Raw genomic sequence first — 24269 nt, 5'->3', positions numbered from 1 at the left:
CCTACTGTGAAGCATGGGGGTGGAAACATCATGCTTTGGGGCTGTTTTTCTGCAAAGGGACCAGGACGACTGATCCGTGTAAAGGAAAGAATGAATGGGGCCATGTATCGTGAGATTTTGAGTGAAAACCTCCTTCCATCAGCAAGGGCATTGAAGATGAAACATGGCTGGGTCTTTCAGCATGACAATGATCCCAAACACACCGCCCGGGCAACAAAGGAGTGGCTTCGTAAAGAAGCATTTCAAGGTCCTGGAGTGGCCTAGCCAGTCTCCAGATCTCAACCCCATAGAAAATCTTTGGAGGGGAGTTGAAAGTCCGTGTTGCCCAGCGACAGCCCCAAAACATCACTGCTCTAGAGGAGATCTGCATGGAGGAATGGGCCAAAATTGTAACGATCCCGGCTGTCTGAGTCGGGTCCTGTCTGATGACGCAGTGTTCCTGTTCGTAATCTCCAGTTTCCCGAGGGTTCGGGAACGCTCCGGGGAGCGCTCTTGTGTTCCGCACCTGCATCCCATCAGCAATCTGCACACCTGGTCCTGATCATCACCCTTCTTAGGGCTCTGGCCGAACATCCAGTTCCTGCCGGATCGTTAGCCATGAACAGTATGTTTGTCAGCGTATCAGCCTTGAGTTCTAGCGTTAGTTTTTGTTGTTTTGCACCTTGTTGATTTGCTGTGTACTCACCTCCGTTTTGTTCTGTCTGCAGTCTCTCACCCGGAACCTTCACCCAACCTCTGCCTGATGGTCGGCGGCTGCCGAGCCATGTCTGGACCTACCACTGCACCCTCAACAACCCATCCACGCCACCCGCTCTGTCCCTGGATTATTCAGCCTCACTCGGGAGTCAATTAATAAACACTCACCTTTTGCTCTAAGTACCTTGTCCTGGTCTGCTTCTGGGTTCTGGCGTAGTAAACCGTGACAAAAATACCAGCAACAGTGTGTGAAAACCTTGTGAAGACTTACAGAAAACGTTTGACCTGTGTCATTGCCAACAAAGGGTATATAACAAAGTATTGAGAAACTTTTGTTATTGACCAAATACTTATTTTCCACCATAATTTGCAAATAAATTCATAAAAAATCCTACAATGTGATTTTCTGGATTTCTTTTTTCTCATTTTGTCTGTCATAGTTGACGTGTACCTATTATGAAAATTACAGGCCTCTCTCATCTTTTTAAGTGGGAGAACTTGCACAATTGGTGGCTGACTAAATACTTTTTTTCCCCACTGTAGAGAGAGTCCATGCAACTTATTATGTGACTTGGTAAGCAAATGTTTACTTATTTAGGCTTGCCATAACATTTTACATTACATTTACGTCATTTAGCAGACGCTCTTATCCAGAGCGACTTAACAAAAGGGGTTGAATACTTATTGACTTAAGACATTTCAGCTTTTCATTTTGAATTAATTTGTAAAAGATGTCAAAAACATAATTCCACTTGGACATTATGGGGTGTTGTGTGTAGGCCAGTGACAAAAAATATCAAATTAATCTATTTTAAATTCAGGCTGTAACACAAAATGTGGAAAAAATCAAGGTGCGTGAATACTTTCTGAAGGCACTGCATGGTAAAAAACAACAACAACTGGAAATCAACTAATCCTCCATCGTTAACACAATGGAAAGATAAAATGCTTTATTATCTAAATGTTGTAAGTGCATGGGCCACGGAGAGAAACAAAATGGTGCAGTTTGAGGCCATGTGGCGTAGAGTGATTCGGGCTCTGGAGATGGGGGTGTGAGCAGGTGGGTCTGGACAGGGGTGATGTTGTGGATGTTTGTGTGCGTCTGTATGCTGTCGTTTGTATGTGTACGTTTTGTATTGTAAAAAAAAATAAAAAATACATCTTACAAAAAAAATAATAAAAAAAATCAATATAGGGCAAACAAAAGGGACAGATCGATTTTAAAGGTAATTTGTAAAAACATGTCACTGCTCTCCCTTTCTGGGGTCAGTCGAGGGCTCTGAGAGGAAAAACTAATTTTTTTTGTCCTCAAAATCCCAGGAACGGATCGGTTGAGGTGCTTGTAATGTGTCTAATCAATATGGAAGCAGGCTAAAATGCAGAGCAGGGTGTTTATTTTCCGACCGCTGTGTGTAAACAGATCTATTAGACCCTCCCTTCCCGCAGCGTTTACTGACCTGAACTCTAACGTTATCATCTTTATTTTCAGTACGTTATACAACATTAACATTTTACGTTAAAAGCCAAGAACCGATCAGGTAAAAAATAAATGAACAGGTACTTTTTTTTTACCCTTCCATCATTAAGGATAGACACAGTTCATTTGTAGAAACATTTAAATTATAAATATTATTTGAATCCTAGGTCTGACTCCCAGTCAGCTATAGCCCACAGAGCATATTGCACGTTCACAAAAGGCTAATCTGTTAAACTTTTAAGATCTTTACTTTAGGATTCTTCAAATAGAGCTGTTGTTTTTCTATGTACTAGTTGGAATGATTTATGAATGTATCGTTTAGCTAGTTCAGAGTGACCACCTTCAGGAGACACTTGAAACCCCTACCTCTTTAAGGATTACCTGGGATAGTATAAAAGTAATTTTTAAAGACAATTGAGACTTACATTAGTGATTTACCACAATAGTTAACGATTTAACTACAGCTTCCTATAGGTGATGAGTCTAAGTCTCGACCCCTTGACCACTTCATTCCTCGCCATGAACATACAGAAGTAAATTCAAGCCATTACATTATACTCTTTTATTTTTAGTGGATTTTATACACAGATTTTGTATTTATTTATACAACATTTACGTTAATGTTAAAAGCCAACAAAAGATCCGGTCAAAACATGAATACCAGTTCCTTGTTTACCTTTTCAGTCATTGACGATAGAGACGTTAGGCAACTCTTTTTATAACAACTCGAAAAAACCAAATACTGCACTGTTACTCTAAGAAGGTGTTACTTCGGCAAATTATATGAAATGACACAAGTGCAAAAATGATCAGGAAACCAATGGATGGCAAGATGAAGACACACAGGCTGTATCTCATATTGATATTGATCATTGTACTGCAATGTTGAGTGAGCTAGCGAACAAGCATTTCACTGCACCTTTTACACCTGCTGTAAATGGTGTATGTGACGAATAAGCTGGTATTTGATTTGATTAGTCTAAAATGGCTTTCTCTACTTGTCTACTTTTCTTCATTTACACTGGCGTAAAATAACTGTATTGGACTAGCGTAAAGAACTGGATTGGACTGGCACAAAGAACTGTATTGGACTGGCGTAAAGAACTGGATTGGACTGGCGTAAAGAACTGGATTGGACTGGCATAAAGAACTGTATTGGACTAGCGTAAAGAACTGGATTGGAGTGGCGTAAAGAACTGGATGGGATTTACTTAAAGAACTGGATTGGACAGTCATAAAATAACTGGATTGGACTGGCGTAAAATAACTGGATTGGACTCGCGTAAAGAACTGGATTGGATTTACATAAAGAACTGGATGGGATTTACTTAAAGAACTGGATGGGATTTACTTAAAGAACTGGATTGGACTAGCGTAACGAACTGGATTGGATTTACTTAATGAACTGGATTGGACTAGCGTAAAGAACTTGATTGGAGTAGAGTAAAGAACTGGATGGGATTTACTTAAAGAACTGGATCTAGTATAGGCTTCACTACATTCCTTTTACCTTTGCAGTTTGTTACAGATCAATGCAGATGAAGGAGAGGAGACGAGGAGAGAAAGCCACTATCGAGATGCACCCAAAGAACTGCAGGAAACATATCTGGGATGTGCTTTTTCCTCATTGGCCAGTTTATGGCAGTGTTGTGCAGCTTACATTCTAGACTGGGGCACCAAATTCCAATGTGGGCCCCATTCAGACTTGAGATACACACTTTACTTACTTATTCTCTTTTATGTACTGTTTTCTCACTGTGCATTCTGACATCAGAATTAATCCTACGGCAATGTGGGCTCCAACAAGATATGCGATAGGGGTAGAGATCCATGGAAATGTGTTGGGGTCTGGTCTGGTGGTAGTGCTGGCCCCCCAGACCACACATTGCCCGCCACTCACTTTCTGTGCTATATCCCTCTGATCTATCTCCCCATCTCCAACCAGTATTTATCAACAAAACTTTAACATAGCATAATTCCAGGATGTGAAACCCTAGAATAAGGTGAGAGAACCTATTCAACTGCATGTGGGAAAACACATCTGGTGATTTAAACTCCATAGGAATAGACATCAGTTCTCACTGCAATGCAATGGACAACTTTGATAAGAGTTAGTATATTGGTTCATCAGTTTGGAGAACGGGTATTTTTTATTCGACTGTCATCGTGGCACAAATGTGAAACCATTTGAATCTAGCAGCAGCAGTCTGTAACCAACATCATTTGGATCGGACCAGTGAATCTAGCAGCATCAGTCTGTAACCAGGGTTTGGGACAGGTTACTTTCTAAATGTAATCCGTTGCAGTTACTAGTTACACTGTATGGCCAAAAGTACTGTACCTTTCTAAAAATTGTAATCAGTAACGTAACCTTTGGATTACGTAATCTGATTACTTGGATGACTTTCCCCTTTAAGAGGCATTAGAAGAAGACTAAAAGGATCCATCAACAAATATGTCCGCCGCTGCCGTTCACTCCAGAATATCAGTCTCGTAGGTCAGTAGTTGGTAGTAGGTCAGATTAGGGAAATACGTTTCTTGGTTTTCGGCACTATCATCCGTTGATGCTGTCTCAACGAGGTCCAGGGTCTCCTTAAACCCAGATTGGGTATCGTACCTGAAAAAAAAACCCGATAGAAAATATGAAAATACGCCAAAGACAAGGCATTGGAAAATGTAATGTAAGAAAGTTGCAGGCATGTTGATGGTTGGTGACTTGTTCTGTGTGAAAGAAGACAAATGGAAGAACAGACCAAAAAACGATATTAACGTTTATTTTCTTCATTCGTCCGCTGTTGATACGGTCCCGAAATCTTTTGCATGTCAGCAGTCAAGTTTTCAAGATATTGGAATTAAAACGAAGCAAAGTGTCACCGGCCACATCATCATGATAATGAAAAATGCAGTGCAACCTGCCTTTCATTAAAGGGGAAGTTCACCTTAAACGTAGACTTTTTTTCAGACTTAGGCTGTTGTCGGTTCATCCAGACAGTTGTAAAGTAATTTCAACTGTTTTTTTTTTAGCAATGTCCAGCATCCCATGGCTATAATATTTGGAGCAAAGCAATGTTAATGGAAACGGATAGATCCCCCCTATCAGTGCACTCATAAGCATGGGGAAAGAGATGTGGAGCGAAGTAAAGGGACCTGACTTCTTGAAACTGGATGCTCTTTCCCCATGCCTTTTGAGTGCACCACTACCTGAGTCCATCCAGTTCCATTAGCATTGCTACATGCTCTGAAAATGCTAACCAGGAAATGCTGAATGTAATTAGCTAAATAACCACCCAGTGAGCTAAAGACGTTGAAAACCAAAAAGGATGACCTTTTCAACCCAAAATATGTATATTCAATGTATTTTGCTCACAGGGCAACTGTCTGGACAAATTGAGTCAAAAAAAAAATAGGAAACTTTATTTTAGGTGAACTAACTCTTTAAAAATAATATATGTATCATCATTTTCTCAACCACAGACAAGACTGTATGTGTAATCACAATGCATAGTAACATAAGGTAAAATACATACGAGATACAATAAACAGGACTGTCCACAAGATGAAAATTACAGTGTGATTTACAACAGTATGAAATAAAACTAGTAAAGTTGAATAATGAAAGAAAGGACGATGACGACTCACCCAAAACCCGCAGACTCTGTACACGTGGACACTGACAGGGCTCTGTGTCTATCCTGTGGTGCACTGTAGTCATAGAAAATGGTCTCTGTGTTAGCCAGACAAAACCCATTGCACCTCATGATATCTGTAAAGCAAAAAAAAGGCACAATAAGTTTGATAATATTCCGATAATGTTCTGGGTCATGTTCGGTAGGGTACACCGCAGCGAAGCGCTTTGCAACAGAAAACTACAATCTTTGCTGTAGCATTTTCCCGCGGCACCTCCTTTCCGAAGACACTGTAGATCGTTAGTATCTTTCAGAGAAATGCTATAACTGCAATACTGGGGGGCATGATCTCAACCCCGAATCCAGCTTAAACCGTCGGCGTCTCAGTTGTTTTCTTACTCATCGCACCAACAAATTGAAGAATAACCAATTGTTTGTGATTTAGAAAACGTATGAGAACAAGTACAACCTTCAGCGCACAATGTCCAGGGGGGCGAGCACGCTCTACCACCTATGGGACAGTTTAGTTGGTGCAGCGTAAGACAGTCTTGTTTTCCAATGGTTTGTTTTAGTAGTGTGAATCGTTCCTGTTCACACCGAGGTGAAGAGTGGAATAATTGAAAGAATGAATCTCAGCCTGTGGACGGTAGGGATTAGAGCTGATTTCATTGGCCGTGTCAGGCGTGATTGTAGATCTTTCAACCGAAGTCGCGAGAGTGCGACTCCCCCATTGTTTGTTGTACCGAAGTTGACTGACTGAAAGGAAACTTCATTAGGGTGTTCAATGGTGAAGTCTGAAGTGCAATACACTTGAACAGTCATTAGGTGGCACTTGCATCACACTAGTCCAGCATGTCTTGATCGATGCGTTGCACTCTTTTGGTTTATAAAGCCCTCTTGCCCAAACTTCCGCCATATCTTACTTAAGTGTTAACCTACAGACAGACATACGTGCTACCAGACCTGGTCTCAGGGATGGCTAACTCTGGAGATCCATTCGATCTCCACTGAGTTAGATAAATCTGCTTTTAGTTTTTTGGCAACTTACTTGTGAAAAAAAAAAAATGCCTTTAGGGCAATTCAAACGGCTGATTGGGGCCATTTTTACTGAATAATGTTTTTTTTTTAATGACTGTTATTTATCTCTGTTTTGTTTTTCGTAGTGTATTGATCTGTAAATCATGTCAATTAAACTACACTGAACAACAATATATACGCAACATGTACAGTGTTGGTCCCATGTTTCATGAGCTAAAAAAAAATCCCAGAAATGTTCCATATGCACAAAAAGCTTATTTCTCTCAAATTTTGTGCACAAATTTGTTTACATCCCTTTTAGTGAGCATTTGTCCTTTGCCAAGATAATCCATCCACCTGATAGGTGTGGCATATCAAGAAGCTGATTAAACAGCATGACCATTACACAGGTGCACCTTGTACTGGGGACAATAAAAGGCCAATTAAAAAATGTACAGTTTTGTCACACAACACAATGCCACATACAGTGGGGAGAACAAGTATTTGATACACTGACAATTTTTCAGGTTTTCCTACTTACAAAGCATGTAGAGGTCTGTAATTTTTATCATAGGGACACTTCAACTGTGAGAGACGGAATCTAAAACAAAAATCCAGAAAATCACATTGTATGACTTTTAAGTAATTAATTTGCATTTTATTGCATGACATAAGTATTTGATCACCTACCAACCAGTAAGAATTCCGGCTCTCACAGACCTGTTAGTTTTTCTTTAAGAAGCCCTCCTGTTCTCCACTCATTACCTGTATTAACTGCACCTGTTTGAACTCGTTACCTGTATAAAAGACACCTGTCCACACACTCAATCAAACAGACTCCAACCTCTCCACAATGGCCAAGACCAGAGAGCTGTGTAAGGACATCAGGGATAAAATTGTAGACCTGCACAAGGCTGGGATGGGCTACAGGACAATAGGCAAGCAGCTTGGTGAGAAGGCAACAACTGTTGGCGCAATTATTAGAAAATGGAAGAAGTTCAAGATGACGGTCAATCACCCTCGGTCTGGTGCTCCATGCAAGATCTCACCTCATGGGGCATCAATGATCATGATGAAGGTGAGGGATCAGCCCAGAACTACACGGCAGGACCTGGTCAATGACCTGAAGAGAGCTGGGACAACAGTCTCAAAGAAAACCATTAGTAAATGGATTAAAATCCTGCAGCGCACGCAAGGTCCCCCTGCTCAAGCCAGCGCATGTCCAGGCCCATCTGAAGTTTGCCAATGACCATCTGGATGATCCAGAGGAGGAATGGGAGAAGGTCATGTGGTCTGATGAGACAAAAATCGAGCTTTTTGGTCTAAACTCCACTCCCGTGTTTGGAGGAAAAAGGAGGAAGAGTACAACCCCCAAGAACACCATCCCAACCATGAAGCATGGAGGTGGAAACATCATTCTTTGGGGATGCTTTTCTGCAAAGGGGCCAGGACGACTGCACCGTATTGAGGGGAAGATGGATGGGGCCATGTATCGCGAGATCTTGGCCAACAACCTCCTTCCCTCAGTAAGAGCATTGAAGATGGGTCGTGGCTGGGTCTTCCAGCATGACAACGACCCGAAACACACAGCCAGGGCAACTAAGGAGTGGCTCCGTAAGAAGCATCTCAAGGTCCTGGAGTGGCCTAGCCAGTCTCCAGACCTGAACCCAATAGAAAATCTTTGGAGGGGAGCTGAAAGTCCGTACTGCCCAGCGACAGCCCCGAAACCTGAAGGATCTGGAGAAGGTCTGTATGGAGGAGTGGGCCAAAATCCCTGCTGCAGTGTGTGCAAACCTGGTCAAGACCTACAGGAAACGTATGATCTCTGTAATTGCAAACAAAGGTTTCTGTACCAAATATTAAGTTCTGCTTTTCTGATGTATCAAATACTTATGTCATGCAATAAAATGCAAATTAATTACTTAAAAATCATACAATGTGATTTTCTGGATTTTTGTTTTAGATTCCGTCTCTCACAGTTTAAGTGTACCTATGATAAAAATTACAGACCTCTACATGCTTTGTAAGTAGGAAAACCTGCAAAATCGGCAGTGTATCAAATACTTGTTCTCCCCACTGTATGTCTCAAGTTTTGAGGGAGCGTGCAATTGGCATGCTGACTGCAGGAATGTGAATGTCCACCAGAGCTGTTGCCAGAGAATTTAATGTTAATTTTTCTACCATAAGCCTCCTCCAACGTTGTTTTAGAGAATTTGGCAGTACGTCCAACCGGCCTCACAACCTCAGACCACGTATAACCACGCCAGCTCAGGACCTCCTCATCCGGCTTCTTCACCTGCGGGATAATCTGAGGAGGGGTGGGAGGGGTACTGATGTGTATTTCTGTCTGTAATAAAGCCTATTTGTGGGGAAAAACTCATTCTGATTGTCTGGGCCTGGCTCCCCAGTGGGTGGACCTGGCTCCCCAGTGGGTGGACCTGGCTCCCAAGTGGGTGGACCTGGCTCCCAAGTGGGTGGGTCTATGCCCTCGAGGCCCACCCATGGCTACGCCCCTGCCCAGTCATGTGAAATCCATAGATTAGGGCCTAATGAATTTATTTCATTTGACTGATTTCCTTAAATGAACTTTAACCCAGTAAAATCTTTGAAATTGTTGCATGTTGCGTTTATATTTTTGCTCAGTGCACTCGATGTTGCTTCAATCGGGCAGCACATTCTCTTGCCCTCCAGAAAAACTGGAATGTGAAATTAGCTGAAAAAAGATTAATCAGACACTTGTTTACAGTGAAACATGGTCATTAAAATAAAATGTGCTAGATACATTCAGACCTGATACTGTTACTGGACTCTGGTAGTATGGCTCCATGTTGCTGATGTTGTTTTCTCTTATCATCAGGTCCAGCGGAGATTGCTCAAAGAACGTGAGCACTGCTTCTGACCGTGAATACTGTAGAGGAAAAGGTTGAAGATGACAGTGGGAACACAACTAGCTTGGGGGGGGTGAATCTCAAAAGTATTTTTCCTCGATTTGTTTCCTTGTTTCCTCTCCTCTCGCCACCTTCTCCAAATATATCCGAAGGAAATGAGGAGAGCATTGGAAGAAAATCTCCAAGGAGAAAATCTCCAACGCTCTCCTCGCTTCCCTCTGAAGTTTTGAGGGAGGTGAGCAGAGAGGATGTGAGGAATCAAGGAAAAGGCCACCCCGTCTAGGGGAAACATTTTCAGGGAATACAGCCCAAGTACATTGGGTGACCCTTTCAAGGCTCAGAAATAAACTACTTCATAAGCAATATTATTCAACCTCAGAAGGGATAGGTATAAGATACATAAATTGCAATTTGAGTTGACACCATATTGTTTATTACTGAAAGGCATACCGTGTCAACTAGTGGCTGTTGAAATAGCCAGATAATTATTTTGACGAGTCATAACTGTATATTGATATGCATTGCTAAATGTAAATAACTATAGACCACTCTACCTTAATTGGCAAGGTGACGACTCTCCTGAGTAGTTTCTCCACCTCCTGCAATCGAACCTCAATATAATTGGCCTCTGCAGCGTCTCTGATTCGCATAAGTCCTGGTGGGGTAAAACATAGGAAGTATTTCAAAACAAGTCGTATTTTAAAGTATTTCAGAATATAAATACAGTGAAGTTATTTTAAATACTGTATTTAGACTGTATAGGTTTACAATTTGTATAGGCTTTCAATTATGTATTTGTAATTTGTCTTTGCAAGATTTTGTCCATGTAAGAAAGACATGTCATCTTGGTGTTTTTATATAGGCTAGGTTTGTACACCTTCACGTGACAGTATCCATCAATGTAGGCTGTACTTTGAATTATTATTGTGGGTCTGTACATCGTAGGCTTATTTCAACATGAAATGGTCTATTCAACTTTTCATCCACATAGGACATAGAATAATGTAGTTCTGATTATGTGAGTTGTTTATCATGGGTTATAATGTATTTATAACGGGCTACCTACCATCTAAGAGCGCTGACTGTGTAGGAGTTCCTCTGTCCTCTGGGAAAGCATCCATGAGTCTCTTCAGAAGGCTTCCAAGATCGCGGTCCGTTCTGTGCAAATAGAGAACGCTCCTGTCCGAGAGTTCGGTCCGGACTTCAATGAATTCTTCCTTGCCGCGGTGACCGATTATTCGTTGTGTGCCAACAACCCAACAGTTCTGTACAAACATGTTCATGAGCGAAGTTCCCTCAAAAGCAACAGTTGCCATTGTCACGGCTTTATTCCAATTCGACGATAGGCTATAATTGTTAGTTTGACTTTGGGGCGCCTAAATATCTGCAATTTCATTCCTTTCCCCAATCTCCATCATGCATAGGCAAACGGTCGGGATTTTATTTTTTTCTCAAACGTTTTCAGAAATATAAAGTGCCGTTTCGATTATCCTAAATGACTTGTATGATGTCCAGTTTTATAAAAATTACACAAATGCCATAAACGCTGATGCAAGCGACTCCTCTCTCACTGGCAGAAGTGACTTGAAGAAGAAGGTTGGCAGGTTTGAGATTTTTCGCCCCATTTCCGCCCTCTCCCGCACACAACTTGATGCTATGCAGCTGGGGTTGCCCAAACCCAAAACCACACTCTCTGTCTGTCAACGAGTCAATATAGCATGATTACCAAACCATGTGCAACAGCAAGTTTTGCAAACCTAGAAAACTATTTAGAGCAAAGAAAGCCAGTGATTTCAGATAAATGTTGATGTACTGGCAATTAATTCCTGGCATTTAGTTGATGGACCTTTCAGGCTAGTGGATGCTAGTGGAACTGGCGCTGTGCTTATTTTTAACAACAAAGGTGGGATAATCCAATTGGAGCAGATTGAGAGGTGGGATTTGCTTCACAGCAAGGTGCTTACTATGTCATACCATGTCAACTGAGGTTCAGGTTAGTCTTGTAGGCTAGAGTTACTGTAGCCTACTACAGTATTTCAACAATAACCAAGACAAGGTATGTTCAGTACACAGCACATCCAACCTGGGTTCAAATCAGGGACTAGAGATAAAAAAAAAAAGTGCTATCTAACTAAATCTGGTGCAATGACATGTTGTACAGGTGGGCGTTGTTTGCTAGGGCGGATTGGCCATCTGGCAATTCTGGCAAATGCCAGATGGGCTGGACCATTTTTTAGCTGGGTGGGCTGGTCAAAATGGACACACACAAAAATAAAACAATGAAAAAAGGTGACATGGCCGGTGGCCCATGGCCTGTTAATTTCTCTGTTCTGCTAATCTATAATGATCCTTTAGTTGATCAGTGGGCAACGCCGGCCCGGTTTTCTGTTAGGCTGAAAACAAACTCACATTCAAAGTCAAACGCGGCATCAGCAAAGAGTCCTGCTCTGACTCTCACTCTGTCATCAGTTAGATTGTAAAACAATGGAAACGGTGCCTACAAACAGTGAAGTGCATTATCCTCATGATTCCTGAAATTAAAGTCTCTCTCTCTCTCTCTCTCTCTCTCTCTCTCTCTCTCTCTCTCTCTCTCTCTCTCTCTCTCTCTCTCTCTCTCTCTCTCTCTCTCTCTCTCTCTCTCTCTCTCTCTCTCTCTCTCTCTCTCTCTCTCTCTCTCTCTCTCTCTCTCTCTCTCTCTCTCTCTCTCTCTCTCTCTCTCTCTCTCTGCCCTCGCTGAGTGAACCACGTTCCTCTCCCATCATGCGCTCAAGAGATAAATGTTTCTCATCGTATAACATTTCAAAATGCAATTGCGGGAAAAACAGCTTTGCAAGGTTCGTCCCCTTGTCCCTGTTGAAGGGAGGAGGGTCTCAGCTTTCTGGAGGTAGATATTTGATGTGGCTTTGAGATATGGAGCAGCGTGCATGCGAAATGTGCACCAGCTATTGTCAGGGCCTAGGCCTAGGACTGGGCAAAACGATCCCTTATTGATGTCACATGTTAAATCCACTTCAATCAGTTAGAAGAGACAGGTTAAGATGGATTTTTAAGCCTTGAGACAATTGAGACATGGATTGTGACTGCCATTCAGTCGATGAATGGGCAAGACCAAATATTTAAGTGCCTTTGAACTGGGTATGGTAGTAAGTGCCAGGCACTTTGCCACCGGTTTGTGTCAAGAACTGAAACGCTGCTGGGTTTTTCACGCTCAACAGTTTCCTGTGTGTATCAAGAATGGTCCAGCACCCGAAGGACATCCAGCCAACTTGACACAACTCAATATTAGGAACGTGTTCTTAATGTTTTGTACACTCAGTGTATATCGTGAATCGCCCATATGTCAGAAAAAATGTAGATATGACTTTTAGGCCATATCGCCCAGCTCTACATAGCGGTGAGTTTATAGTGGTGAGTTGTATCTCCAGACAGAGGAACAGTTATAGTGGTGAGTTGTGTCTCCAGACAGAGGAACAGTTATAGTGGTGAGTTGTGTCTCCAGACAGAGGAACAGTTATAGTGGTGAGTTGTATCTCCAGACAGAGGAACAGTTATAGTGGTGAGTTGTGTCTCCAGACAGAGGAACAGTTATAGTGGTGAGTTGTATCTCCAGACAGAGGAACAGTTATAGTGGTGAGTTGTGTCTCCAGACAGAGGAACAGTTATAGTGGTGAGTTGTATCTCCAGACAGAGGAACAGTTATAGTGGTGAGTTGTGTCTCCAGACAGAGGAACAGTTATAGTGGTGAGTTGTATCTCCAGACAGAGGAACAGTTATAGTGGTGAGTTGTGTCTCCAGACAGAGGAACAGTTATAGTGGTGAGTTGTGTCTCCAGACAGAGGAACAGTTATAGTGGTGAGTTGTATCTCCAGACAGAGGAACAGTTATAGTGGTGAGTTGTGTCTCCAGACAGAGGAACAGTTATAGTGGTGAGTTGTGTCTCCAGACAGAGGAACAGTTATAGTGGTGAGTTGTGTCTCCAGACAGAGGAACAGTTATAGTGGTGAGTTGTGTCTCCAGACAGAGGAACAGTTATAGTGGTGAGTTGTGTCTCCAGACAGAGGAACAGTTATAGTGGTGAGTTGTGTCTCCAGACAGAGGAACAGTTATAGTGGTGAGTTGTATCTCCAGACAGAGGAACAGTTATAGTGGTGAGTTGTATCTCCAGACAGAGGAACAGTTATAGTGGTGAGTTGTGTCTCCAGACAGAGGAACAGTTATAGTGGTGAGTTGTGTCTCCAGACAGAGGAACAGTTATAGTGGTGAGTTGTATCTCCAGACAGAGGAACAGTGTTATGATTTACCAGTATTAGAACCCAAATGCAGACAAGTACACCAAGCCAGAGAAGGTTTAACAGGTTTATTTAAAATGTTCAATAGTCCAGGTTTCCAATAATAGGGGAAGAGCAAGTCCAGGTTACAGGGAGGGTAACAGATCCAGGTCAGGGCAGGTGTGGTACCGTAATGTCCTAGTGTCCGTGGTGAGTCCAAAAGAGAGGTCCGGTAGTGGAGAGCAGGATGGTGGTGGCAGGAGTGAAGCGGAGGCAGGAGTCAGGTTCCAAATATCTGTGGCACAGGAGAAAAAGTAAATAGAACAGGCCAAAACACAAAGAGCAAAAATAAACAGGTTGAGTCGGCAGCGAGACTAACATGGTCGTCTTGACTATGATCTGACGATGAGTGGTAAGTTTGACCGGGTCTTAAAGGCTGAGGTGATTATGGTGAATGAGCTGCAGCTGGAACCCTGACTCCCGCACACCAGACTTCACTCCTGCAATCAAGGACAGACAGAGGGGAGGGAGAGAGCAGAGAGAGAGCTACCTAGCAGCAGTAGGCCTAACAGTACCCCCTCTCTACGGACGCCACCTGGCGGCCGACGGGGTTTATCGGGATGTAACCTATGAAACTCTCGGACCAGAGCAGGATCCACAATGAAGCTCCTGGGCACCCAGGAACGTTCCTCAGGACCATAACCCTCCCAATCCACCAGGTACTGGAAACCACGACCCCGGCGGCGAACATCCAGAAGTCGCCGGACAGTGTAGACCGGACCCCCACCCACGATCCTGGGCGGAGGAGGGGGACGAGAGGGCGGGCACAGAGGGCTAACCGACACAGGCTTAATCTGGGAAACATGAAAGGTGGAATGAACCCGTAGGGAGGCAGGAAGCTGTAGCTTAACCGCGCAGGGGTTAACAATAGACAGTATCTTGAACGGTCCTATAAAACGAGGCGCCATCTTCTTAGACTCCACCTTCAATGGAAGGTCCCGTGACTTCAGCCATACCTCTTGACCAGGAGAGTAACCGGGAGCCTGGGACCGGTGACGGTTGGCTTGCCTCTGCATGTACGCCGAAGCTCGGGACAGAGCTACCCTGGCCTTCCCTCCAGACCTTGAAGCAGCGGCGCATGTGGGACTGCACCGAGGGTACCGCCAGTTCCCTCTCTTGAGAAGGGAACAGGGGAGGTTGATAACCCAGAGCACACAGAAAAGGAGACAAACCAGAGGAAGCGTTAGTCAAGGTGTTATGAGCATATTCCACCCAGGGGAGCATGGAGCTCCATGACCCAGGGTTAGACCCTGTGACACAGCCGAAGAGCGGTCTCCATCTCCTGGTTCGCTCTCTCGGCTTGCCCGTTGGTCTGGGGGTGATATCCAGAGGACAGGCTGGATGTAATGCCCAAAGCTTTACAGAAAGCTTTCCACACCTGGGAGACAAACTGGGGACCCCTGTCAGAGACAATATCCGTGGGTAGACCATGAGAGCGGAACACATGTTCAACCAAAATATCAGCCGTCTCTCTGGCAGTGGGCAGTTTAGGTAGGGCCAAAAAATGAGCGAACTTAGAAAAACGATCAATCACCGTAAGAATTACAGTCTTTCCAGACGAGGGGGAAGTCCAGTGACAAAATCCATAGCGATATGCGACCAGGGCCGGCTGGGTATAGGTAGAGGTCGTAGATGACCAGCGCTGGCCTGGGTGGAGTTCTTACTTCGTGCACATACCGTACAAGCAGCAATGAAGGCTCGAGTGTCCGCCTCCATCGTGGCCCACCAGAACTTCCGTCGCACAAAGTCAAGGGTCCGCGAAACTCCAGGGTGACAGGTAAGGGGAGACGAGTGAGCCCACTGAAGTACCTGGGAGCGAGCAGACTCAGGGACAAACATCCGGTTAGGAGGACCCCTCCCAGGGTCAGCTTGATGATGTTGAGCCTGTCTAACAATCCCCTCGATGTCACATGTGACGACCGCAATACTGCAGGTAGGAGGCAAAATGGGTTCAGGGTTACTACCAGTATCAACAGCCGAATGAACACGAGACAGGGCGTCAGGCTTGACGTTGCGTGACCCAGGACGGTAAGACAGAGAAAAATTGAATCTCCCAAAAAATAGTGCCCACCTGGCTTGACGGGGGTTGAGCTGCTTCGCTGACTGGAGGTAAGCCAGATTCTTATGATCCGTCCAAACGATGAAGGGTTGTTCCGCCCCTCCAACCAATGTCGCCACTCCTCGAGAGCCAGCTTAACGGCGAGCAGTTCACGATTGCCAACATCATAATTCCTCTCTGCCTGAGAAAGTTTCCTTGAGAGAAAAGCACAGGGATGCAGTTTGTTATCTTCAGGAGAACGCTGTGACAACACCGCACCTACCCCAGTGTCGGATGCATCCACCTCCACGACAAACTGGCGGTCGGGTCCGGCTGCATCAGAATGGGAGCCGAGGCGAAGCGATGTTTCAGTTCTTCGAACGCTGATTCGGCCCCCTTCATTCCAAGCGAACGGTCGTGAGATGGAGGTGAGAGCGGTGAGTGGCGCCGCAATGCGGCTGTAGTCCTTGATGAACCTCCTATAGAAGTTTGCAAACCCCAGAAATCGTTGAAGTTGTTTGCGGGTAGAGGGGGCTGGCCAGTCCGTGACAGCAGAGATCTTAGCTGGGTCCATCCGCAACTCCCCCTGAGCGATGATGTAACCCAAAAAAGAGGTCTCAGACACATGAAATTCACATTTCTCCATCTTCACAAACAGTTTGTTCTCCAACAACCTTTGCAACACCTGGCGCACATGCAGTTCATGTTCCTGGGAGGACTCTGAGAAAATCAAGATATCATCCAGATAGACAAAAACAAACCGATTCAACATGTCCCGAAGGACATCATTGACTAGTGCCTGAAAAACAGCAGGGGCATTAGACAACCCAAAAGGCATAACCAGATACTCAAAATGTCCCAAGGGTGTGTTGAAGGCAGTCTTCCATTCATCACCTTTACGAATGCGCACCAGGTGATACGCATTTCGTAGATCCAGTTTCGTAAAGATGGTAGCACCATGAAGGAGGGGAAAAGCAGAATTAATCAAAGGCAGAGAATACTTGTTCTTAATGGTGATGTTGTTAAGTCCACGGTAATCAATACAGGGTCTGAGGGTCTTATCCTTCTTAGCAACAAAAAAGAATCCCGCTCCTACAGGTGACGAGGAAGGACGCATAATACCTGCCGCCAAGGAGTCCCGAATGTAGTTCTCCATAGCCTCCGTCTCCGGCCGGGAGAGTTGTACAGGCGACTGCTGGGGAGCGGGGCTCCTGGCTGGAGGTCAATGGCACAGTCGTAAGGCCGGTGAGGAGGAAGAGAAGTAGCTCTGTGTTTGCAGAAAACGGATGCCAGGTCATGATACACGTCAGGAACATTAGAAAGATCCATGGACTCCAGTGGAGGTCGAGGCACAGTACTGGCAGGAGTCAGAGCAGAACACAAACAATTCACATGACAAAATGTGCTCCATGAAACAATTCTACCTGTCACCCAATCAATGTGTGGATTGTGTCTTATGAGCCAGGGGGATACCAAGGACCAGAGGGGTCTGTGGGCAGTCGATAATATGGAATTGAATGTTCTCCTGATGATTTCCCGACACTCTAAGACAAACAGGAACAGTCTGATGGGTAATATGGGTCAACAATTGTCCATTCAGACCCTTAGCCTGCAGCGGACAGTCCATAGGAACAGTCTCCAAATCCATTTGTTGAGCCCACTCTCTATCCAAAAGCTTTCGTCTGCACCAGAGTCAATCAGCGCACTAACAGAGAGATTCTGGAACTGCCACTGGAGGGATGCCTGGAGCAGAATGCGGGGAGAAGAGGAAGAATCCGCTGCTCGGCTCACCAAAACTTCTCCCATTAATGATGAGCCGGCCCTTTTCTCGGACGAACTGGGCAGGAAGGAACGAAATGACCAGCTTCTCCACAATACAGGCAGACCCGAGCCTGAATGCGACGTGCACGCTCCTCTGAGGACAACCGTGCACGACCCACCTCCATGGCTCGGGTTCAGTGCTCCTCGTATCGACTCGGGAAGACACGGCTTTCTCCGTAGGGAAGATGCGGGGAGGAGTTTGTTGATGACAGACAGGTTGCTTGGAACTAACACTCCTCTCCCGGCGGCGCTCCCGAATCCGATTATCCAACCTGATGGTGAGTGAAATAAGATTATCCAGCGTAGGCGATTCATCATATGACACCAATTCATCTTTTAAAGTCTCAGACAAAGCATTGATGAACACTCCTTGTAATGCCTCGTCATTCCAACCACTCACTGCTGCTAAAGTCCGAAACTCCACTGCCATCTCCGCCACACTGCGAGCCCCCTGCCGAAGAGAAAACAACCGTTTCGCAGCCTCCTTGCCTCGTGCACGGGGTGGTCAAAAACCTTCCTCATCTCAGTGGTGAAGGCAACGTAAGCGTTGCAAATGTCCGACTGACTCTCCCAGACCGCGGATCCCCAGGCACGAGCGGAACCGCTAGTAGAGTTGATAAGGTAGGCAATACGGGCTCTTTCTGAGGCGTAGGTGAGGGGCTGTTGTTCAAACACTAACGAGCATTGAGTCAAAAAATCGCCACAGGTTCCCATGTTCCCGTCATAGCGCTCTGGAGCAGGAACAAAAGGCTCTCTGATCTGGGCTGAAGGGGTAGTAAGGGCAGACACTTGATTGGTGAGTAATTGAACCTGATTAAGCAGCACCTGACTGTCCTCAGCAATCGTCTTAAACAGGGTATCATGTTGGCCAAGTAAAATGCCCTGATTGGCTATGGCAGTCCAAATTTGAGTGCACTCTGGGGTGGTATCCAAGCTACTGTCTGCTGGGTTCATGATGGTCAGATCATACTGTTATGATTTACCAGTATTAGAACCCAAATGCAGACAAGTACACCAAGCCAGAGAAGGTTTAACAGGTTTATTTAAAATGTTCAATAGTCCAGGTTTCCAATAATAGGGGAAGAGCAAGTCCAGGTTACAGGGAGGGTAACAGATCCAGGTCAGGGCAGGTGTGGTACCGTAATGTCCTAGTGTCCGTGGTGAGTCCAAAAGAGAGGTCCGGTAGTGGAGAGCAGGATGGTGGTGGCAGGAGTGAAGCGGAGGCAGGAGTCAGGGTTCCAAATATCTGTGGCACAGGAGAAAAGTAAATAGAACAGGCCAAAACACAAAGAGCAAAAATAAACAGGTTGAGTCGGCAGCGAGACTAACATGGTCGTCTTGACTATGATCTGACGATGAGTGGTAAGTTTGACCGGGTCTTAAAGGCTGAGGTGATTATGGTGAATGAGCTGCAGCTGGAACCCTGACTCCCGCACACCAGACTTCACTCCTGCAATCAAGGACAGACAGAGGGGAGGGAGAGAGCAGAGAGAGAGCTACCTAGCAGCAGTAGGCCTAACAAACAGTTATAGTGGTGAGTTGTATCTCCAGACAGAGGAACAGTTACATTGGGGAAAAAAGTATTTAGTCAGCCACCAATTGTGCAAGTTCTCCCACTTAAAAAGATGAGAGAGGCCTGTAATTTTCATCATAGGTACACATCAACTATGACAGACAAATTGAGAATTTTTTTCTCCAGAAAATCACATTGTAGGATTTTCTATGAATTTATTTGCAAATTATGGTGGAAAATAAGTATTTGGTCACCTACAAACAAGCAAGATTTCTGGCTCTCACAGACCTGTAACTTCTTCTTTAAGAGGCTCCTCTGTCCTCCACTCGTTACCTGTATTAATGGCACCTGTTTGAACTTGTTATCAGTATAAAAGACACCTGTCCACAACCTCAAACAGTCACACTCCAAACTCCACTATGGCCAAGACCAAAGAGCTGTCAAAGGACACCAGAAACAAAATTGTAGACCTGCACCAGGCTGGGAAGACTGAATCTGCAATAGGTAAGCAGCTTGGTTTGAAGAAATCAACTGTGGGAGCAATTATTAGGAAATGGAAGACATACAAGACCACTGATAATCTCCCTCGATCTGGGGCTCCACGCAAGATCTCACCCCGTGGGGTCAAAATGATCACAAGAACGGTGAGCAAAAATCCCAGAACCACACGGGGGACCTAGTGAATGACCTGCAGAGAGCTGGGACCAAAGTAACAAAGCCTACCATCAGTAACACACTACACCGCCAGGGACTCAAATCCTGCAGTGCCAGACGTGTCCCCCTGCTTAAGCCAGTACATGTCCAGGCCCGTCTGAAGTTTGCTAGAGTGCATTTGGATGATCCAGAAGAGGATTGGGAGAATGTCATATGAAACCAAAATATAACTTTTTGGTAAAAACTCAACTCGTCGTGTTTGGAGGACAAAGAATGCTGAGTTGCATCCAAAGAACACCATACCTACTGTGAAGCATGGGGGTGGAAACATCATGCTTTGGGGCTGTTTTTTCTGCAAAGGGACCAGGACGACTGATCCGTGTAAAGGAAAGAATGAATGGGGCCATGTATCGTGAGATTTTGAGTGAAAACCTCCTTCCATCAGCAAGGGCATTGAAGATGAAATGTGGCTGGGTCTTTCAGCATGACAATGATCCCAAACACACCGCCCGGGCAACGAAGGAGTGGCTTCGTAAGAAGCATTTCAAGGTCCTGGAGTGGCCTAGCCAGTCTCCAGATCTCAACCCTATAGAAAATCTTTGGAGGGGAGTTGAAAGTCCGTGTTGCCCAGCGACAGCCCCAAAACATCACTGCTCTAGAGGAGATCTGCATGGAGGAATGGGCCAAAATACCAGCAACAGTGTGTGAAAACCTTGTGAAGACTTACAGAAAACGTTTGACCTGTGTCATTGCCAACAAAGGGTATATAACAAAGTATTGAGAAACTTTTGTTATTGACCAAATACTTATTTTCCACCATAATTTGCAAATAAATTCATTAAAAATCCTACAATGTGATTTTCTGGAGAAAAAAAATCTCATTTTGTCAGTCATAGTTGACGTGTACTTATGATGAAAATTACAGGCCTCTCTCATCTTTTTAAGTGGGAGAACTTGCACAATTGGTGGCTGACTAAATACTTTTTTCCCCCACTGTTTAGTGGTGAGTTGTATCTCCAGACAGAGGAACAGTTATAGTGGTGAGTTGTATCTCCAGACAGAGGAACAGTTATAGTGGTGAGTTGTGTCTCCAGACAGAGGAACAGTTATAGAGGTGAGTTGTATCTCCAGACAGAGGAACAGTTATAGTGGTGAGTTGTGTCTCCAGACAGAGGAACAGTTATAGTGGTGAGTTGTATCTCCAGACAGAGGAACAGTTATAGAGGTGAGTTGTATCTCCAGACAGAGGAACAGTTATAGTGGTGAGTTGTGTCTCCAGACAGAGGAACAGTTATAGTGGTGAGTTGTGTCTCCAGACAGAGAAACAGTTATAGTGGTGAGTTGTATCTCCAGACAGAGGAACAGTTATAGTGGTGAGTTGTATCTCCAGACAGAGGAACAGTTATAGTGGTGAGTTGTATCTCCAGACAGAGGAACAGTTATAGTGGTGAGTTGTGTCTCCAGACAGAGGAACAGTTATAGTGGTGAGTTGTGTCTCCAGACAGAGGAACAGTTATAGTGGTGAGTTGTGTCTCCAGACAGAGGAACAGTTATAGTGGTAAGTTATACCGCCAGTAGTGTTTTTTACATGTTGTATTTGTTTTAAACATGAGCTGGTTAAACAAGAGGAGGAGGATCATGTCTCGCCAGTCACTGGTACAGAAATGGTTGAGAAACACTGTACTGCACTGCCAATGTTATGTGTCAGCACTAGTGCCTGTGTCTAGGGTAGGGTGTGTAGGGGGGTTGATGTGGGCTGGTGTGGATACAATTCCAGGGTCTTGTCCCAGTCTTGTTCCTGGTTGTTTGCACTTTGGGACTTTTCTATTGGTTCCATTGCAACAGTCAAGCACAACTAAAGACAGTAGTTTGACATGATTTGCAAAAGAGTTTACATCCAACAGCAATAGTGCATACAACTTCAACATAGCCTAATGTACTGTCCATGCAAACAACTTATCTGTAGCTCCCTGTGCTGAATAACAAAGAGTTGAATTTCTACGTAAATCTACACAGACAGACAACCATTCCCCATGATGTGCTGTTGCTGAGATATAAATAACAGTGGTTAAAAGAGAAACGTATGGGATGGGGGGAAAATTCCAGCCACAGTCAGTCCCTCAACCCCACGTTTATTATGTAACCCCACATTATTATGTAACCTCACCAGCGTCTCCTTGGATACTAGCTCTAATGAGAGAGTGTGTTGGAATCGTTTCCAAATCATTTTGGCAATGGCTGCATTTCCCTCTGTTAGAAGAAGCAAAGCAAACTATGGGGGAAATATTTGGTCCCCCCGTGTTATTGGTTGTTTGCCATCATTAAACCAACAGTATACTATAAAACCACAGAATGGTTTTGGGTACTGGTAAATCCTACTACTACCAGTACTACCACAGTACCTGGTAAACTACTACTACTACCAGTACTACCACAGTACCTGGTAAACTACTACTACTACTAGTACTACCACAGTACCTGGTAAACTACTACTACTACTACTACTACTAGTAGTACTACCACAGTACCTGGTAAACTACTACTACTACTAGTACTACCACAGTACCTGGTAAACTACTACTACTACTACTACTAGTAGTACTACCACAGTACCTGGTAAACTACTACTACTACCACAGTACCTGGTCTCCTGAGTGGCGCAGTGGTCTAAGGTGCCGCATCGCAGTGCTAACTGTGCCACTAGAGATCCTGGTTCGAATCCAGGCTCTGTCGCAGCCGGCCGCGACCGGGAGACTCATGGGCGGCGCACAATTGGCCCAGCGTCGTCCAGGGTATGGGAGGGAATGGCCGGCAGGGATGTAGCTCAGTTGATAGAGCATGGCGTTTGCAACGCCAGGGTTGTGGGTTCGATTCCCACGGGGGGCCAGTATAAAAAAATATATATATATGTATTCACTAACTGTAAGTCGCTCTGGATAAGAGCGTCTGCTAAATGACGTAAATGTAAAATGTAAACTACTACTACTAGTACTACCACAGTACTTGGGAAACTACTACTACTAGAACTACCACAGCACCAGATAAAGTCCCTCTCTTCAGGTAGATGCTTACAGTTTTCAGAAAAGAAGTATGCACACACAGGCAGTTATAAAAAATTATATGACAAGTCATGTATTTTCTAATATTTTGAATTCTGTTTATAATGTCAAAAGGCACTGCTCATCTCTCTTGTAACTGTAAGCAGTGGTGTAGTGGAAGGTATACACAGTTATACACCATATCCCCACTTTTTGTTATGGGTATTGGGTATACTCACTTCTTAATCCCCACGATGCGTATCAAAGTAGTGTAGTAGAGGCAGGCTATACGCCGTATCAACTAATACGGCTGATGGAACAGATCAGAATGTTTAGCTTCAAATGTTGATCAACTATTATTTCTTCAAACTTTAAGAGCAGCGATGTGCACACGGCGGTAGTCCTCGGAGCAAATGTTTTCAAAATGCAATTTGCTGGGAAAACACAGTTTAAAAATCCGCACTGCACATGTGAGCGGTTTCTTCATGGACAGAGATGGAAATATCTGTTAGGAATTTAGAAAGAGGGGAGACCTAAAGATGCAATAACGATCATGGGGTTGCTATTATGACTAGGATACTGCCTTTGGCTGGTGGCAATGAAAGAGTTCATTTGAAAGCCTTTTAGAACAGGAGAGCAAATATGAGGTCTTTATAAAAAAAATAATTGCCTCCACATTTCTGTGGTGGGATTTTGGCTATAGGCTACTTTGAAGCAAGTAAAACATGCCTCATAATATGAAGTAAAATGTCCAGGTTTCAAACAATTAAGGAACAGGAAAAATATAGCAACGCTAAATGCTAGGCCTAACCTTCTTCTGGTAGATGGAAAGGCTTTCCCAAAAACCTTCTCAATTGAACGTTAACTAGCTACAAAGTAACATATGCCTACCTGGCAGAATGATATGATTATTTACATCAATCCAGTGGCCATTTGTTTTGCAAACTCCATCTCATGTGTGCTACGGCAACACACTAACCAAACACTGCTAGGTGCCAGACCAATATAATTAAAGGGTAACTACACACAAAAAAATCTACATTTCAAAGATTTTTCCCAGACCTCAAAAGTATTTCATAAAACATTCAGTTTTGTTGTTTGTTTGTTTCTTCTTTTTTTTTTAAGGAAAAAATCTGAAACCGTTGAATTGACTCATTTATCTATTTCGTTAGC

General features: G+C 44.2%; 1 protein-coding gene across 1 annotated transcript; it reads right to left on the bottom strand.

Moving 5' to 3' along the window:
- Positions 1 to 2717: 2717 nt before the first annotated feature.
- LOC121580582 (PX domain-containing protein 1) lies at positions 2718 to 11556 on the bottom strand. The gene is made up of 5 exons (XM_041895538.2): positions 10771 to 11556; positions 10259 to 10359; positions 9607 to 9724; positions 5813 to 5936; positions 2718 to 4790 (listed from the first exon to the last, which is right to left on the bottom strand). Exons 1-5 carry the CDS (start codon positions 11018 to 11020, stop codon positions 4646 to 4648), a joined length of 738 nt encoding a protein of 245 aa, XP_041751472.1. The 5' UTR covers positions 11021 to 11556; the 3' UTR covers positions 2718 to 4645.
- Positions 11557 to 24269: the final 12713 nt, after the last annotated feature.

The sequence above is a fragment of the Coregonus clupeaformis genome, chromosome 14, assembly GCF_020615455.1.
Source record: "Coregonus clupeaformis isolate EN_2021a chromosome 14, ASM2061545v1, whole genome shotgun sequence".
NCBI lineage: Eukaryota > Metazoa > Chordata > Actinopteri > Salmoniformes > Salmonidae > Coregonus > Coregonus clupeaformis.
Note: the sequence above shows the minus strand (reverse complement) of the source record. Positions and strands in the feature narration are given on the sequence as shown.